Source organism: Ptychodera flava, chromosome 21, assembly GCF_041260155.1.
Source record: "Ptychodera flava strain L36383 chromosome 21, AS_Pfla_20210202, whole genome shotgun sequence".
NCBI classification, from domain to species: Eukaryota; Metazoa; Hemichordata; class Enteropneusta; family Ptychoderidae; genus Ptychodera; species Ptychodera flava.
In genome coordinates, this window is record NC_091948.1 from 17,924,160 (window position 1) to 17,944,980 (window position 20,821).

Consider the following 20,821-nt stretch of genomic DNA (forward strand, 5'->3'; position numbering starts at 1 on the left):
TGTTGAGTTGCTTGTTCTTTCAAAACCGCTGGTCAGACAGCTTTAATATTTAGTTACTTGTCCGTAGGATGACCTTAGTGAGATAATTTCATACAGTAAGGAAATACTTAATTTTGTATCCATGTCTATAGTAGCTTCAGGGACTTTGGCCCTATGTTTTCATAATGATTTTATATCAATATTTTGTATAGCAATCTTACCTTTTATATTCATTCGTTAAGAAGGAATAATGGTCAGGATATTGGTACAGATTGGCTTATAATTTTTCTTTCTTTCGTATATACGAACATTTCATAATTGTTGTTTCTCAGACTTCACTTTACCAATGAATGTCTTCATTTATTTTGCAATGCTATCCAATATGGTACCATAGGTGAGCATTTAATAACGATTTTTTCCTGCGAGAAACATCATTATTACTTTTCTTCAATCTTTTCAAAAGGTTTAGAAGATACTACGACAAAGTATGCATGTCGTCATTGTACAATTAGACTACATGTAGCCACAAAGAGGCCATGTTGTATCTATTCTTTCAATTCAAGTTATTTCTTAAGGTTGAATGCGCCCCAGGGACAGATTTTCAGACCTTTGCAATTCTTTTCAGATATGTCACTTTTGGTGGCTCACTTTCAAGCCCCTGGTGTAAAAATATCAGCTGGCTTACTTTTTCATAAAATCGATTTTTTCTCCATAGAGTTAACACAGGGATGGCTTCCATTTTGTAATTCAAATATTGGTAAATCTTGGGTAATTTGTTTCTCTAGTAACAATGAGCCTCGATTTTTATTCTTGATTTTGATTGAGAATGGTTGAAAGATCTAAGGAAAAGTTTGTGCAAACGTTTAAGTCTTTCACTTTCGAGGCGCATACTACCTTAATCATGCATGTGCACTTATTTAAGAGTTGGCACAAGCACAAGACGGTATTACTGATTCATCAACGTCAAATTTTACGTTCAGGCAGACATTTTGTTCAGATTTTTTAAGTCAAGATATATTTCTCACTTTGCCTTACTGCCACTGTCCTACAAATACATTTAATTTTATTTCAGACATGATCGAACATGGCCATAACGTTGCATTGCTTAAGTATCCATTCATGTCCAAAGCTATTACGTAAAAATTCCTGCACAAATTTTTTTCTCAAATGAACATGTAACAAGACTATGGCTTTCACATATTCTATGTCATATTGATTTTAATTAAGTTATCTTCAATTATCAGTAGGGATACAGCGATATTATACTTATTTACCATATTTTTTATGATTTTGATTCTGCAAACAATTTTTTTCTGTATTTTAAAATTTGATCAGTATTCAAAGAAATTTAGCATGACCATCATATTCATCGTATTGTGAAGGATACTTAGTTTACGCTTTCCTAGAAAATTTTGCCTTTAAAAATTGTATTCATTAAAAATAACTTTTCACCGTTGATAACTCTTTCCAGCTTGCCATTATAAAAGCAAAGAGACTAAAATGATCAGAACACAAGTACCAGATATTACTTTTTAGCCAGAAATTGACGCGTTTAATTGATCATTAGAATTGTATTGTTACGATTTATATTATTTGTTTACAATCCACTACTATAATTCATAGAGAGATGTGGGTTTCACTGCAAGAGTGACATTAAAATTAATCAAGTTAGACCCCTGTAGCAATAAACCGAAGGACTTTGTAGGCATGTTCGTCAATCCTTACACATGTCCAACTACCGGTAATATACCTTGAAGGAATGTGCACCAACAAACTCAAAATATTTTTCTCTGTGGATTTCTGCCCTACGCTCGAGTTACATCATCGACATAGTATGAAGTATATATGTGAAATCGTAATCTGAAAGTTTTCACATCAGGTTTATTGACAGCTGACCCTTTTGGCAGTCAGAATTTAGTGTTTCTACTTTACCGATCCCAAAATTTTAACATTTCCAGACGCATTCTGTGTAAAAGTGTATGAGTAATGTTTCCAAGATTTCTTGGAAAGTCTCAGAAGTGTGTATACATCAAGGGTGACACTCAGCTTTGTGATAATATATTCTGATTTTCAAATTTTATATTAATTTCGTCTAAATTAACAATCTGAATTTTGTGCAATTCGAGTCAAACAAAACCACTCGAAAGCAAGTGCCGATACAAATGAAAATGCCGTTTACTAAAATATTTGAAGAGTTTGCTGCCGCAGAAAGACGTCAAAAGACGATTTCTATGTTAGTAAACGCATTTTGCACTCTTCACAAACCGTGATATTTAATTGCAAGTTTTAATTATAACTTGCTTAAACACATGATCGAAAACATTGGTGTCATTCCTAATCAATTTAAATGGTAAATCTGGTAAAATATCTAATAAATTTGAAGAGTTTAATCACCGGAATTGTAGAATTTAATCTTTACTATGTTAACCGTGTTTTAAGTAAATAAAACATAGCTAACGTGATATTCACAGATACGACTCATCAATATTTTTTTTATTAACGAAGTAGTAGTAGTAGTAGTAGTAGTAGTACTACTACTACTACTACTACTACTACTACTACTACTACTACTACTACTACTATTGCTAGTCGGCTAAAGCACGGTTTGTACCACCGTCAGTGACGGATTGCAAAGAAACACGCCATCATACCTAAGGAGGTCAAGTATATTTTAAAGTATCTTCAGACTATTAAATTTACGAATATGGTCAGCTTAGGCCGATGCAATATTCCTCTTGCCATGCTGATTTGGAAAAGACGCAATTTTCTAAATTCTTCTATACCATGATGTTGATTGATGGAGTTAAAAACGGCCACTGGTTATAAATGCCGGATTACATGAAAGGACTCTCATCATGCAAAGAGCGCAGTAAGAGTAGCTTGAACGGAGAGCTCCAGAGATAGCGGTGTTTTGCATGTTTTTATGAAAATTTATGAAAATGGGAATGCTGTTTAGCGGGGTAGATATCTGATCAATGCAGAATGACTCAATATTTTCGGGACAATTTAGTAAGTAAGAGTGCTTGGCCAGTGAGACCGTCGACGTTGATCCAGGGGACGCCCGTGGGGATTTGAATATTTCTGCCAATCAAACCTATAGAAAGTCAGACACCAGTCATCTGGATGTGTACCTAATGTCGATTAGCATTCGCCTTATCTGCTAACCGTGACTATATAATAAAATATGTGTCAAGATTTCCAGGTCGAAAGACGTACGCAATAATTTCTTCACAGTTCTTCAACTTTTGTTCCTACTCGTCGCATTTCCGGGGGAAAAACGTGATCAGACTCACAAAGAAAATGTTTTATTGACTACTATCTTTTAAGAAATTATAGAGGCACTGAAAAGGGCCGTTTGGTTCGGTTTTTGGACTTCTACCCTACACTTAACGACCAACTATGGCAAATGTGTTTACGGTACGCCTGGTAAATTTGGATGACGATCGGACGAGAGATGGCAAAATGGCATATCAATTTTCTTCTTGTGGCGACTACGTGATTGGCCTGTATATCAGATGCTGTTTTCGGGCCAACATTGCCCATCGCGCAAAGCGTGTTTACGGTCCAGGATGTTCCAATACTTCCGATAGAGTGTAGTCGGAGTCGAACAGACGCGTGTCATTGCAAAACTAATGCTAAACTAAGAATGACAAATCAAGAAATGTTCAATGCCCGGGCAGAGTGTGAAGTGGTACGGTATCCGTGTATAGTTTCCCATGGAGTGCCGTTTGTACCTCCATAAGTTTCCTATCAAAACCCAATTTGACTTCCTCTGTTTTGTTCCGTCGTCACTTCGAGCGTTCGACGTATTCATGTGTGCCGTCATATGGATAACCGACCCCATGCAGTTTCGATCTGCATATCGGTCAAAGTTCACTGCGCCTGAGAAATTTAAGAGATTTCCTGTTCAAGTTTTAGAAATGCATCTGATTTTTGTACTTTTTTGTTCCAATTCAATCGAAGTCTTGCAACACAAATTGGCAAATAATGTAATACACAACAATATGGGCTTGTTTTCTGACCTCCGACCGCCATATTGGCCACATGTTTTACGTAGCTGGTTGAATACGTTGGGATCATGGTTCTATGTTCAGAAAATACTCGTTTTATGTTATTTCGGCATCGATGTTTCCGATTGTAACAATGTGTCGCTTGACGCCAGATGCGGACCTAGATGCGGACAGTGTCCGCGACGTACAAAATTACCAAAACAAGTCAATATACTGGTATGTAAAAAACCCCGATCTGTATCGCTCGAATCTATATCTCTCATACTATGAAATCTGTTTAACTCGAACGCACCACGTACAGTAAAAACACGTCATGCAAAAATGTACGTTTTCCGAATCCGTGACAAAACGCGGCCAATCTGTTTACCACAACGAAATTGTAATAAAGAAATTTGAAAATAGATTTTTTGTTGATTTTTCTTGTAAGCTAAAATCTATTGAATATTGAAATATACTCATATTTCTATTTCCTATTTCTAATATAAGCGTATGATTTCGAAATAAGCATAATATTAAGTCCGGATAGCAGATTGCGGCCAACGCGAAGCCTTGTTCACTCACCAGCAGCCGCCGTCCTTCGTAAATTGAAATAGGAAACAGGCTATTTCCTATTTCCAATTTGGTGCAGACATGCGCAGTGGCATGCTGCGTCGCTAACGCGGACGCTAGAGAGACGGCGTCGCAAGGTAATTGTTACACTGTAACACAGCCCCTGGGAGGGACTGCGACTGTGTCTGTATATTACATTCATCGAATCATCAGCCCGGAAGTGGATTCGTATTTGGTGCCAGATTTGCTCTTCACAAAGGGGTTATAAACCTGATTTTGGTACTCTAATGGAAATTTGGATACCCGCGCGTGTTCTCAAAATCATGGAAAAGCGGGAGTTTTTTGTTCATCATCTAGGCCCGTGAAAACACGTACTTTTTGCAAATGTTTATCCATAAAAGGATTAGAATAACAGTTTGAAATCTGGTAAACAATGTTCTTACACGTACAACCATTTCAGCGCTGAGGTGAAAATGTGACTATTTTAATAAGGGCATCATCATGAACACTCTTTACCCAAAAGTTGTCTTGTTGCCCCAGACTGTAATAGTGATCGCCAGCTGTCAGATAATACAGACAGTGTTGGCAACACCTCGATTTAGACTATTTGTCTAGTTTGTCTAATGCCAATGCTCCAAAGCAATTCACAGTAACAATGATTACACTGATGTGTCAAGTCAATGTCATTGGTCATTGACATGGTTGTAACTGTATCTGCAATTATTTCACTGTCTCTTGATTAATTAGGTACTTTTTTTCTGGTTCATATTTCTTCTATATTTCGCACTTTATAAGGGTGTCTTTTTTCTTGAAAACTCCAGATCAAAGTAAGGAGTGTTTTGAAGTTTGCGTAACAAGCATAGGTAACCAGCTTTTCCTGTGAGTGCCAAGACCGCGTTCCGGGTTTATAAAAGAGCATCGCTTATGCCAAAATGGTCCGCTATGTACGAGTCAATAAATCTATCAAACTAAACAAATGCCTGGGAGAGATGTTTTGCTTCTTGGTACAATTTGACACAGCGCCCACCTGTTGTCAGGGCCTGGTTGGGACAGGGCAAACAAAACTGAGACTATCGACAGTCCCTTGTGCACTTTCTTTTCTATTACTGTTATTGTCTCTCGCACAAACGGGGTTGGGGTGGGGCCCGGGACTGGGGCCGCAAGCGTAGCGCCGAAGGCGCGAGTCAGGAATGCCCCCGGTGGTGTCACTGTCGGGGGAAATGGGTATCCATGCGTGTTCCTAAAATCACGGGGAGGAGAGTGTCTTTTATTCCCTATCACGGGTCCGTGAAATCGAGAAAAAAGGGGTACGTACTTGACCAAAAACCTGACTTAAGAAAGGTTTGAAATATCCCAGGAAAAAAATAACTATCAGACACTCAAACTTCACCAAAAGTTTCATTGTGCGTTTTCTATGCTTTGATCTGGTAATTCGAAATCTAATGAATTTTATGGGTTTGACATTCCTGTTCCAAAGTTGACAGTTTCTTTCAGATCGTGATTTGTTAATATATGTGAAAACAATAATTCAGCATTGACCTTACTCCAACATTTCCTCTCCCTCTCCTGGATTTTGTAAGTAAGGGGGTAATTTTGGTCGTATTTTCTCCCGTATTTCTCAAAATAAGGGGGTCGTTTTTGTTGAAAAATCCAAGATTAGGGGTATTTTGAAATTTTGTGGAATTGGCATGGCTGCCCATGCTCTCTGAGAGTGACGCCACCGGGGGAATGCGCAGGAATGCCGCAAATACCGATTCGACTTTGACTCAGCCGAATCCAGCGCAATTGCAACGACGAAATGGCGCAAACGACTGCCGACAGTCTCAACAAACTTGAGGTGACCCTTTTGTTTTTTTGTTTCTCATCTCCAGAGGAATACTCGGGCAGGACGGGCGGTCGCAATAAAAAAAACAAGAACCAAATAAAACTCTGTATTTGTTTCAGTTCAATGTTCTGTCCATTCAGTCTCTACAATTTTTAAGTACAAGAAACGTGTACTTGTTTCAGTTCAATGTTCTGTCCATTCAGTCACTGCAATTTCTTGTCTTTCTGTTTAGTGTTCTGTGCTCTCTGTCCTTTCAGTCTGAGTCGCCGCGATCTCACAAGTGATGATGGTGATGCTGTTGCAAGGATGATCGCCTCAGAGGCGGCGCAAATAAAAAGTTTTTTTTTTTATTTTCATGTCGGAGCTGAAATTTACGGTCGGTCGGGAGATGAGAAACACAAAAATAAAAAATGTCGCCCTTAACGAAACGTTGTTTCGTTTTAAGAGTGTCCTATTTGGGGTCAATTTTTATTGTATAGCGATATTATTACTTTTCGCGCATGCAATGCCTGTACTAAATTTAGTTTGGCGGGACATTGAGGGGTAAACATCACGCGCCCTAGTCACTCAAGTTAGAATAGGGGGATGACGTTTTTGATCTTCTCTCGTTTCGAGCTAATTACGCCAGCACATACCACAGGGGTCAATGTATCTTGACGTCAAAATCTTTTCAATTCGCGGGATAATTTTGAAACATTTTTGTTACAATGTAATCATTATTTAATTACGTCGGACTCCCTTTTCGAATTCCTTTATTAAAATTTCGTTGCGGGCGATAAACAGATAGGCCGCGTTTTGTCACAGATTATTCCGACTCACCAATCGACGTTCGACGTGAATAATTTATGTTTGTTGTTAAATCTACGGATATAGCGGTGTTTGACGCAAAACAATCATGAAACGATACTATTGTACTGTTATCTAAGATACCCCCATATTACGAGACTGTGTATTGACAAAGTTAGAAATTGTTCATTTTTATAACGGCAACTCAAAAGGTAATAGAAAGACCCCAGAAGGTGCATCCCATGCTCACGCAAATACCCCGTATTCCGGTAACCTATTTCAAAATAACTACAGTACTGCACCATTTACTGTATTGAGGAAACATTGTATAAATGTAAATTCAGTAGATGTTCAATCAGATTCGAACAGACAACATACAGCCCTAGTCATCTGGCGAAGACACCCACTCACATTCTCGCTATCATATCGCGCACAAACTTTATTAGAGCAATGAATACATAGAATACACATAGCTACATAAAAATTGGTCAACTGACACCTTACAATCGTCTGATATTCTTTGAAGCTCGTCATTTCTTTAGAAATGTATGGTCACCCAAGCTAGTTTTATGATGCAGAACCCAATATTGGCATTACATGTAGTGTCGCCAGTTATGCATTTGCAAAAAAACAATTACTCTTTGAAGTCTAACTTTCGAAGGTCAAATCTGTTCTGCAATCTTTACAAACTACATCAAACTTTTGAACTTTGGTCAGCAAAACCGTGTATACCAGTCCTATAATACACCGTATTGTTTTACAGAGGGCGCTGTACTGTATATTTGATGCCTGCTCATTATGCAGTATTTGTTTACAGTAAACAAGCAAGATCATTAATATTCATGAAAATTTTTGGACCCCACAAGGTAAAAGATCGACCCCGGAAGGTACATGCCATGCTAACAGAAATACCCCATATTCAGGTACCCCACTTTCAGGATTTGTACGTATGTGTGTGTATACACACACCACTCTCACAAACATGACATACATATACATACATTCAGAAAAAAAACACACACACTCTGGAATAGTCTTGTAATTATTTTTTACGTCCACATTTTGATCTAAATGTTGGACCGTACAATAACTGGATATTAAGTATTTTCAAAAGCGGTCAACAGAATTAAGCTTAGTACTTACATGTAAGTGTCGTGATTCTTGACAACCACTTGTATCAGAATGAAAACAGGATCTTAACATTTCTCACAGTCAGTTGTGTATCACTACTGTAAGACCATTATTGAGTGAAAAATGAATTTTTCCTCTTTTCAGAGATTGCACCAAGTTCAATTTATTCTAAATGTGGAATAAGTAAGATGTAAATCAACAAGCGTGTTGTTTACGATCACGATATTTTTCATGACCACATATTGTTCATGATCACAGTATTTTTTACATCAACGTCTACACTAAGGCACGTAAGAACAACTGTTCTGCAGAGCCAGGCCTTCTTTCTTTTACCGGGGCTTATTTTTTTTAAGGCAAAAGTCACACAAACATCACACTCTTATCAATAGAATAAGCAGTAGTAGTCCGTGGGCTAGAGGGGGTCTACGTGCACCCCCCCCCCCCCCACAGGATAACAAACCTGTATTTTTCAGAACCCTTGGGATCCCTAGAATACGAAATGGAATTTTAACAGAAAAAATATAGGGACGCAATAGCTGTTATGGTAATGTTTTGAAGGGTACCGCAAAATCACGATTTTCCAAGCCAAATGCATTTTCGTCAAATCTGTCTTCTTGTAAGTCATGTGCTGAGCTCATTTTTTAACATAACCTCACTTGTTTGGTATCATTAGAAAGGGAATTTATTCGTCTTTAAGATGACATATTGCATTATGCAATATCTTCTACAGTTTTTGTCAAATATAACCAAAACTTACCCCTTACCCCAAAATTTAACATTACAAATTACAGAAAATCTCAAATTCTACCAATTTTTTAGCTAGGCATAATAAAAAATGCAATGCTTTGTCTGAAATCTGTTTTATTTGATACAGGGACATGTCAGAAATATGAAATAGACTTTTAACAGAAAAAAATATTGGGAATCTACAGCTGTAACAGTCATATTTTGAAGGGTACCGCAAAATAATAGTGTTGCAGATTTGCATGTATTTTTGTTAAAACTGTCTTCCTATAAGTTATCTGCTGAGCTTGTTTTTGAATATAACCTGGCTTGTTAGGTGTCATTAGAAAGATAATTTACTAATCTTTAGAATGACATATTGTAACATGCAATATCTTCTATAGTTTTCATGATATATAACCAAAACTTACCCCATACCCCAAAGTTTACATTGAAAATTTCAGTCATAGCTAAAACCAAATTCTACCATTTTTTTACCTAGACATATAAAATCTGGCCGTTTTTGCTATTAAATCTATTTTATTTGGTACAGAGACATGTCAGAATTATGAAATAGACTTTTAACAGAAAAAATATTGGGAATCTACAGCTGTAACAGTCATATTTTGAAGGGTACCGTATGTATCTACAGCAGAGACTTTGCTTTAGAGAAGACTTTCGGATGCAGAGGTTCTGAACAAGGCTATATGTCTTATCCCACTGACGTTGCCGTGGATGCTGAGGGCAAAGTTTTTGTATCTGATCGGGACAATCACCGTATTCAAGTGTTTGATGCTGAGGGTCAATATCTGTATAGCTTTGGAAGTGAAGGGTCTGGTGATAATCAGATGAGATACCCTACAGGTATAGCTCTTGATTGTGATGGCAATGTGTATGTGTGTGACAATGGTAATAACAAAGTGATGAAGTATGAATCTGATGGTAAATTTATCCGTCGTATTGATAGCGAGGATAATAGGGTGGATGATCCTGGAGGTATCTGTGTGACCGATGACAAACCGTTTTGTAAAGTTGTCGTAGTCAGCGGTAAAGGATATGTGAAGGTGTTTTCACAGTGAAATGAGAATTAGCTCAGTGTCGACATAATGCTATAAAAATTGTTCTTATCAACCCACCACTCTCGCCAGAATTGTGACGCTAAATGCCACTTACGTTCCGTAGTGGTTATGAATTGTAAATCCTATGTGCTTTATGCTTTTGTCACTTTGTCTCTTAAATCTACGATATTTTCTTTGTGAATATTTCAACATATCAACGTATACCTTACTGTAATTGTATATCTTAATGGCTATATACTTCTGTATATCGTCTTTAGATCTGTCATCGTCAAAGCTTAAATTCACCTGCACAATAAAACCTACCGTAATTAAAAACAAATTGATACGTATGAACTTTGACCACAACTGCTTGTTGGCTGCAATTCCTCTTTGCGCCTACGCGACCAACAGACGTGTATATACACGTCAAAAGTCTGGGTAGTAAAGGGAAAGCAACTCCACACATCGTTCATATTTGGGTTGTTTGCGTTTTATGTATGATATTGTGTATAATATAGTGTATATCTTGTTTGGCTGTTTTATGTAAATTGTTGTTGAGCCATGGCGAGACGTACCCGTAATCTACGTGTCTTGTGTTACTCCGAGTTGGAGCGGAGAGACTACTGTGACACTATGATCCTTTGGCGCTACGTTTCGAAATTATTTGGAAGCGACAAAACTGGCCACTGTCAACACACCAATTCGAAACACAAAAAACAACACGACACATGCAGAAAAAACAGCGCTGAAAACGCCATCAAAAAACAAGAAGACAACCATCAAACCGCCCGACAAAGGTCGAGGGACCGCAACTCCAAACACTGACGACTACACGAGAAAACGCCAACGTCAACCCAACGATCAACGACACTAAAATCGAAAAACAGATGACACAAAAAACACAATAGAAGACACACGCAACCTCACAACAGAAATGCACAATGAAAAACACACCGACCACCACACACATGAACATCTGAATCCAATCAATAGAAAAACAAGAACACCACTCCGGCACCCCGAAAATTCACAAAGTGCCGCCACCAGGAGCCACATTCACAGGACGGCCAATCACAAGTGGATGCCCCAGTCCAACACCTCACACATCAGAGTTCATTGACCACCCCCTAATTAAAATCAAAATTTAAACGGCTTGCTTATGGTACCTGGGCGTTCTTGGTTTTTTTGCAAGTTTACTGAACTCAATAATTGTCGCAACTTTTATCTAAAGTTTTGAAGTGTTTTGGCTACACAGGGACGTGTTGATGGTTTTTAGGCATTTTTTGTATTATTTTGCTTGGTATTATATCCCAAGTTTAGTTTTATTACATTTTGGGTTAAGTGTTATTACATATTGGGTTAGTATTACATATTGGGTTAATTATAACGTATTGGGGTGATACAACTGTGATTTTCACACATATGTCATGTGAAACTAGACTACGCGAGCAAGTCGCGTAAGGTTGTATTCTGACTTCCACCACCTTGTATGTCAAGTCAGGTGTTGGATTTAGTTGAGAACTGAAGGCGAATGAAGGGAAGTTTTACGATTGTAATTTTAAATGTCTTACACACGCTATACCTACAATGCTGTTAATTCCATGACGAACATTCAACTAGGTGGGTGGGAATACAAACAATTGCAGTCGGTCAAACGTGGAAGCCCTTTCTTGGATTAACTCAAGTATCTTATTACCGGTATTTCTTTGTTAACTCAAGTATCATTACCAATGTGTTTATTAACAGACAATGCAGCTACCGGTCGGTCAATGAAAAGAAAATGAAAACAACTTTACTTTTAATTGAGTACGGAAAAAGATGTTTAATGACATTGACATTGATACTGGTACTCGAATGGACTCTTATAAGTTGTGACAATGATATGGTTACGTCAATTTAGTCAACACGTGGTTAACTTTGGAATGTAACGATAGCTCATACATATATAATCAAATTATGGCTCCAAAAATCTTGACCGTGTGACTTTAGTGAATATACTATTCTTAGGAGCTAGCATTTTATCACAAGAATATCATAAACACTAAAAAGCATCGGTTGCCATGCCGAATCAGTAGAATAATTATGTACATGTATATCTTTAGAACATTCTCACAATCAAGTATTTGAAATTTCATTTCTTATCCAATCATTGTACTTTTCAAACTTTTCAGCCAATGCAGGTGTACTTCCTGTGATGTATTTCACATGCTCAGATACGCCTTTAAAATTCGTCTATGAAATGTGAAATTTTGATGTGTGTAGGGAGACTTTCAGAGACTTTCAGGGACTTTTAGATACTTTCGGAGGGTTTTGGACTCTAGACTTTAGACTCAAGACTTTGTGGGGGAGGCTACGGTACTTTTCATACTTTTCAGCCAATGTACGATTACTTCCTGACTTTTGTCAGTCGAGGCGTCCCCTGGCCTCGGCAGACTTTTCGCTGGCCCCATCTGACTGCGTATCAATAAACTCCATTCACTTCAACTTTGCGGCGTCACTGTGTAGTAATATGCTAGTGGTACCTCTCGCCGAGCTAATTCCCTGACTCAAGTTGTCGATCGTAAAGAAAGCGGGCAACAGAAGCTTTATTTAAATCCGTACTCCCAAACTCTCTCTTTTCAATCTCGGACAACTATACTGTGGGCGTTGTAGTTGTCTGACCAATAAACCATCCAGACGCCTTCACCCCGCAATACGACACTTGTGGGCGAAGTGCGCCACCCACGACGGCTGGTTTTCTCCTCTTCTGACATGGAAAAATTGAAAGGTTGATGAGCAAGCCTCCATCCCAGACAGAACATATTATTATTGCTTTCCAAAAGGTGACGTCATTTCAACTTACTCAGTAAGCTGTGCAGATGTTTTAGGACCGTGACAGTTGTTCACCCGACATCAAATTCTGTAAAATCTCAACACAAAAAATCTCGCTTCACCGTCCGAATTTTCTTTCCCTAGGGAAGCGGAGTCGAAGACATGTTTTTTCAGCCGCTCTTTCAGTGTGTTTCAGGTTTCATAATATTAAAATTGTGAACCAACTCCTCATATGTTCATCACCTATGGAGAATAAAGGGTATCAAATGGGTTCCCTTCAATTACTTTGAGTTATGCTCTGAAAATAAGGCTCAAATATAGTACGTCACAAAATCAAAAACACACATTTGAGAACAATACTGCATGTAAGAATTCAGTTTTCTCTGTCGCTTTTTAAAACTAACAGAAGCATATAGATATTATATTAACAAAGACCCCTATCCAATATAAAAAATCAAAAAAATAAATTTGCATATCAAAAATTTGCTTATACATAATAATTCTAAAGTGAGCCCAAAAGGATGAACGCAAAAAAGCACCAGAATCAATACAACTACGAATTACAGCATTCGTAATCCCAAGTAGACGTGCGCTAATGTTAAAAAGTGACTTGCGCTGGTGTAGCGAAGTTAAAAATATCCCTTTGTACACAAGTATTGCTGATACTGCAGACACCTTTGAGGTGAAAGGCTAATGGAATACACCTAATGAATCTCTACCATTTGGCAACCATAAATATCTGTAAAAGAGTTACAGCAAAAAACAGGATGGTTGAACAGTCTCATATACATTACGTTTACTTTTTTGTATGTGTCACACAAGTTTTGTAGATAACATTGTAGATAAAAAGAACCGACTCATTTGTGTGTCTGGATAGAGCACACAAGGGAATTGCTAAATTACTAAGCTACTGCAGTGAACTGCAATAAAACTGCTTACATTAATTAGTTTCAGCTGTACCTAGCTTGCAAAGTCGACAACATTGTATGTCCCATGCAGACAGTTTGTCTGGAGAAGTTGAAATAAACAAGATTTGTACATGGACCAGTGCACGGTAAAATGTTACATTGTATCTTAATCTTGAACACAGGGTGCCAATCGTAAACTTCTATATACAACCCCAGACAGAGCTAGTTTTGCCTTTGGACGAGCAGAATTTTTTTGTCTGTATCAAGTAACCTTGGTCAACACTAAAGTGGCCACGGTTGAAACAGAAACTGCCCAGTTATAACACACTACACGCCAATCTGCCAGCTGGCTACAGCTGAAACTAATTAGTGTGAGCAGTTTTATTGCAGTTCACTGCAGTAGCTTAGTAATTTAGCAATTCCCTTGTGTGCTCTATCCAGACACACAAATGAGTCGGTTCTTTTTATCTACAATGTTATCTACAAAACTTGTGTGACACATACAAAAAAGTAAACGTAATGTATATGAGACTGTTCAACCATCCTGTTTTTTGCTGTAACACCTTATCTAATGTTTCCCCTCATTTCTCTTACCCTATTTTAAACATGTTTTCATGCAAAGCCTACTCAACGGTACGGTCTTACTATAAGCACAGAACAATAGCTTTATGGGAAAAGCAAGACAGGAATGTAACAGAGACATTATAGAAGGGACCATCGAAGCAGGAGACCATTTGCCCTCCTTATGTCTGGCAAATGGTCACCATATTTGGCCACATACCCTTGGGCACATAGTTTCTTTATCTAGGTTGTAATATATGACAGTGAACATAAAGAATCTGCGGCCCGGACAAGTCAAACACTAAGTATAGCTAGGGAATTGCAATAATACTGATCCGCCGTGCCTGTATTATTGTCACTTCCAAAATGCGGCGTTTGGAACAAATATTAGGACTCAAGTTGCATCAAGTCACTGTACACCGGTACATACATGTACGGCCCAGACAATTCCTTAGGGAAAACACTCACTGGCAGTGGCGCTGTGTTTGTTTGTGCTTGTGACCGCGAGAGGCTACTTTAAGTAAAAACATGAGACAAAATAGTGCCATTGTTCAATCCTCTATACTATTTAGGCCTATATTTTGATATTCATATAATATATATGTAAGTAAGAACAAATTACAGACGTTATAATGACTGCCATTCACTTGACGTTCGCGTTAAATTTCTCGATCAGTTCCACCATAGGTCCACGCAACAGACCTGAAGTAATTCCAGCACCTTGATAACATATTTTGAGGACAATTCCGATCTGTTTCAAAGTATCGACATCAGTTCATGTTATTGATCGTGAATGAGAATCTCGTAATGCACTCTTATTCTCACAGCGAAGAAATGCGCATATTTATTCGTGAGCTACTTGCGATACTGCCATCTTGTACAGTGCATTGCCTTTGGTTCACTCGCTGTTGCTATATGGAAGCGCAGTGTTCCGACAATGGTCAAACTATTCGGAGAACCGTGGGGAGTGTTGTATTGAAAGGAGTGGGCTGCAGAATTGTGACAACGAAAACGCTATGACACACCATTTCATGACTCATACTTCCATGGTATCGACCTTTTTTAGCCAATGCGATGTCAAAAAGTCTTGACGTCACTTTCGCTTTCTTTTGGTCACAACCAGTATGAAAATGCATCACCAGATGTTGACATTCCAGCCAGTTCTATCGAATAAAGCCACTTCGCGGAACACAGTCACGTGATTTTAACTGCCTGCCACGGAACAAGAACACAGTACAAACTGAAAGTTTAAACATTCGTTAAAATGGCTTCGGTGAGGGAAACTGGTTTTCCGGACGTCGACGACAATTTTCTCTCATGCTCCATTTGCTCAGAGCATTACAAGAATGCTAAAATGCTACCATGTCTGCACACCTTCTGTGAGTCCTGTATCGAAAAGTTGGCGAAGAAAAGTGGTGAAGTGACATGTCCAATATGTCGACGTTCACACGCACTTCCCGAGTCGGGTGTGGCAGGTGTTGAAGAAAATACCTTCATGAACGACATGGTCAACTTGTTCAGTAAAAGAGTAAGGATTTCGGAGAAGTTACAGAAGTGCGAAGTTTGCGGACAAGCAGATAGCGCCAAACACTGCGTAGAATGTGCCGTCGACATGTGCGAGGCTTGTGCCTCGCGACACTCGAGAGCAAGGTCGACGAAGTCACATCGACTGCTGACAATGGAAGATTACGAGACGGCGAAGTCCAATGATCCCGCCTCCATACAGCCACCCTCAACCTGTAATTATCACCAAGACAGTCAGTTAGAGCTGTACTGTGTGACGTGGCAATATGTCATAATTGTACAACTGTCGACCATCCTAGGCCAGAGCATGTATATTTATATTTGACGGATGCGGCTGCTGGATTTCGCGATGCCTTGACAAAAATGATTGAGGAAAATTGTAAAAAAGAAGGCGAAGTTATCCGTGGGAAAGCAGCGGCATCAGCGACTCTGGATTCACTGGAAAGCTGCTACAAGCAAGCAGAGAAGAAATTGAGAGAGTGCACGCGAAATACGATAGAAAGTGCTACTCGTGCGATTCAAAAAGACGGCGATACACTTCTTCAAGAACTGAATGAGTTGTACCTTAAAAAGAAACTAACATTGAATGCGCAAATCAAAAAATTTAAATGCGTTGAGACAGGACTGAAACACGCAAGTGAGTACTCCGGATATATTATGAATTATGGAAATGCTTCGCATTTAATAACTTCCAAGAGAGGCATTGTCGCTCGGTTTCACGAATTATTGAAAACGGAGACCGAAGTCAAACCAGTGGATACGGGGTATCTAAATTTCACACCGCATGATAATTTCTTCGGCACCGGGACACTAGGGGTGTTAGCGACAGCAATTTCGGCGGCTGATATCAGACTCGATTGTCCCGACTGGGTGAGGGTTAACGACGGTGTAATCTGCACGCTAACTACAGTGTTTAAACACAACAATCTGGACCTAATTGCACAGGTAGAAGTGATGGCGATCTTGGAAAAGCCTGATAACAGCCAAGAACAAATGACAGGGATAAATAATGGCAATGGTACACGGAGCTTCATGTCGCAAACCAATATGACTGGTAATTATATAGTCAGGGTGTTAGTATCTAATCAACCGGTTCAAGGGTCACCGGGTGCAATTAAGGTTGTCCCGCAAAAGGGCATTCATGAGCTATACTCTACGTCACAAACGTCTAGTGTCATGGTAACAAAAGGTGGAACTTTTAGAGCATGCGTACCTCCTGAACAACGTTTACTTGAGTTTAGGCCACAGCCTCAAGGTTTGTACGCCCTAAATAACACAATTGGTTTTGATTTAAACCTTGGCATTCATGCACGTCCTACGTCAATGTTTTCAGCAGCATCAAAATGTGGCCGTTCCTTTACTGTTTTTTCCATCAGGTATGTTGCCCCATTCCCATTTTGAGGTGTTAGTAAGTGGTGAGCATGAAACTTCTGCAACAACGTTTACATCGTTTACAATGAAAGGTCGTTTTGACACCTCTGGCATAGCTGTCAGTCCATTAGATGGAAAGTTGTACATTGCTTGTAAGTCGTCTCCGTTCCCTTTCCCCCTATTCGGGCCTACCTCGATAAATATGATTGTGATGGTGTACAAGTGCTTGAGCAAAATGGCACATTTAATTCAGCTTTTAACTCGGGAAGCGGGGGGCGCCTGTTTCGTCCAGGCGGTATCGCCATTGATGCTGCAGGAAAAATCTACGTATCGGACGAAATTAATCATTGTATTCACGTGTTTGATCCCATGCGTGGTTGTTGGTATAGTTTCGGAAGTGAGGGGTCCGACGATAATGAAATGAAGCAGCCCAAGGGGATAGCACTTGATAGCGATAGTAATGTGTATGTGTGTGATTACGGTAATAACAGAGTGACGAAGTATCTATCAGATGGTACTATGATCTGTCATATTGTTTATTGTCACACTGGTCCCACATCCGTATGTGTGACTGACGAGAAACCGTTCGGAAATGTAATAGTGGTTGAGGATAGCGGGAGAGTACATGCGGTCTTTCAGTGAAGTGACGCCTCAGCGGTCATTAAAAATGTGAAATGCGTCAGAGAGAGGTCCGGGAAACAAATGATTGCTAATAGATTGAACATCATATAGGTCCTGATTTAAGGCCAAAAATATCAATTGAGGCATGGAAGAGTCGGTGACGTCATAGTAGTGGGGAAGGTGTAATCTAGATCATTATTCAGTGGAAATTAATTTTTTGTATTAGACTGGAATTAAGAAGCAAACTTGCCAATTGTGTGATTTGTAATTTTAGCACTTTCAAAAAAAGATGATTTTGTTTTAATATGGAAAATTGACAGATCTGTGTATGGAGAATATATCCAAGATTAGGACTTTAAAATATGTAATTGGTCTGTCGTTTAAACAGTACGGGACTTAGAGTCAAGTTAGGTCAGATTTGGCCAGGTAAAGGTACACTCACTGTATATATTATCATGTATTTTGGAAGCCATGTTGGAGCAGCATTTATTCATCCCTTACATGCAATGAGTGTGATTTCCTTGTTTCAGACAACATTACAACATTATAGTTATTCAGGAAACCTCTGTATATTTGGCATCGTTACAGAAAGCTCAACAGTTCGTAATGATCAATGTTGGGCTGTCCTGCAAAATCTTAGAATAATTACACATGCATTAACTCAGTAGGAATCTCTTTTGTGTGGTCACTTGTCACATGTAAATGTTCTGATTTTCTGTAACGGCATACTATATCATCGTTTCTGATGCAAGTACGCTTTAATGACTGATTATGATTGTAAGAAGCGTTTTATTTGGATTAGAATTGTATATTTCTATAACAATTTTGTTTCAGAAATGTAATATCATATTCTCTGGCAGTTCTTTTGGGGTATAGGTTGTCAATACGCATTTTTTTCACATGTATTTTGTTGAGTGTACTACTTACCGAAGTAGTGAAGTCACATGTAGTTGTTGCTTTTTACATGATCTCTATAGGTTAGCTTTTAATTCATAATAGACTGTCTTTTTTATGATTTCAGACCTTGTTTATTACTCAATTGTCGCCATGTGCCCAACAAAATCATGTACTTGGGTGTTGCCTATATGCTTCCAAGAGTTGCAAACTCGTAAATCATACGAAATTGGGTGCAGAAGCCCGAGGTGTCTACATGAAAATACATTGAATACTGCTTATAGTAGATAGTTTCTATCATTATATATTATGTTTTACCGATGTAGATCTTCTATATACAATACCAGAACATTACGTTATACTTGTTTAATCTATTGTATTGTATCCCAAATATCATTTTTACCAGAATTTTTGATTGCCCATGCCATTGTACATTTAAAAGGACTTATTGTAGAATACGTCTATCAAAATACATTAACATGTATCCCTTATGGTTGAATTTATATATCAAGAATATAGTATATATACTTACTGTAGACTATATATTTTGAAGTAGGCCTACTAATTGTAAAATATCTATATAACAACACATTATGTAGCACTTGAAGAACTGCTATACATTATGGAAAACTTAGAGCGGATGTCTATGCTGCGATACATGTTGTAGTGTTCACTGAGGAATGTCTTTATTTTTGCTTTATATATATATATATATATATATATATATATATATATATATATATATATATATATATATATATATATATATATATATATATATATATATATATAACGAATTACTTAACCCTTTCACCCCCAGTTCCCTGTATACAGGTCCAACTATATGAAGTGAACTGGTCAAAATCGAGTGGTCTACCGTCGCTGGGTGTGATTTATTGCTATTATATCATAACAGTATATTGACATTCTGGCGTGGAACGTCAAAAAACGGACTTTTACTCAAGCTGAGAGCTCGCGCGCATGCCTGCCACGGTATATCGCCAATATACCATGGTTGTTATCGCGTCTCGACCAACTTTCACTTTTGTCTGAATATTGCAGGATGCATGAAACTTAAGTAACAGATAATGTACTTCAAGTAATTTGTGTTATTATATATGTATAATTCATTCTCACAAAAATCTTATTTGTAAAATTTCTGCGAAAAAAGAGAGATTCTGATTTGTAAAGATATTTTACTTGATTATGAGGTCCTGAATTTCAAATACCGACTTTTTTAACTGTGTTGAAATCATTACTGCAATTGCGCTGAATAACACATCTTTGTACGTAAGCTAGTTGATGCAGCTTGTACTAACTTTATCTTCATGATTTTAATAAAGCCTCTTTATCAGCCGAAATACCTGGACTCATCTATAATTGACAAAAGTTTCAGGCCACTTGGAATCTGCCTGTACCTTTGCGTGATGCAATTCGATTTTTATCCATTTCAATTTGACCTAGTCGTGACAGTTAATTTAGCATTGTTGCAAAACTCCAATTTTTCAGCGGCAATTTGTATTGTTCTCATTTTACTTTCAAGAGGGAAATACTAAGAGAGGGAAATACCCTTGGATATTGAACGAAGTAAGGTAAATCACAATTGTCCAATTGATTATTGCAGCCTTCATACGAGTACGGGAAATATAAGGAAGATGGTGTATATCTGCATTGCAATCTTGACGCAAACAACATAGTGTCATAGATTCAGACCAGATATGAACTGTAAATGCTCACGTGTTTCATTATATATTGAAGTTATGTGTAAATTTGAACCGTTGCCACATGTTTGCAACTTCATTGAAATTATTATGATCAACATATGAACAATAATCACTGCCGATTAATTCTAAAAGGTCATGAAGTATACAAATATGTATTTGGCTGAAATAAAATATTAAAGTTATTTGACTGCTCTTATTGTATCACCACTTTATATAGCAAGTGTAATTACCGTTGGCCAAGTCCTTCAAGCCATATATGCCGAGCTGTGAAAGCTCATTAGATATGCAAATTATACATTAGCTGACATGAAAATGTGAAATGACTTTCGATATTGTTTTACCCTAG

At 38.1% G+C, this 20,821-nt stretch overlaps 2 protein-coding genes across 2 annotated transcripts; both read left to right on the plus strand.

The window, feature by feature from the left end:
* The first annotated feature begins 9,710 nt into the window (after positions 1-9,710).
* Positions 9,711-10,082, plus strand: LOC139122227 (tripartite motif-containing protein 3-like). Its single transcript, XM_070687653.1, has one exon. The coding sequence runs from the start codon at positions 9,711-9,713 to the stop codon at positions 10,080-10,082; it is 372 nt and encodes a 123-aa protein (XP_070543754.1).
* Positions 10,083-15,605: 5,523 nt separating this feature from the next.
* On the plus strand, positions 15,606-16,190 carry LOC139122228 (E3 ubiquitin-protein ligase TRIM56-like). Its single transcript, XM_070687655.1, has one exon. It carries the CDS (start codon positions 15,606-15,608, stop codon positions 16,188-16,190), a length of 585 nt encoding a protein of 194 aa, XP_070543756.1.
* The last annotated feature ends 4,631 nt before the right edge of the window (positions 16,191-20,821 follow it).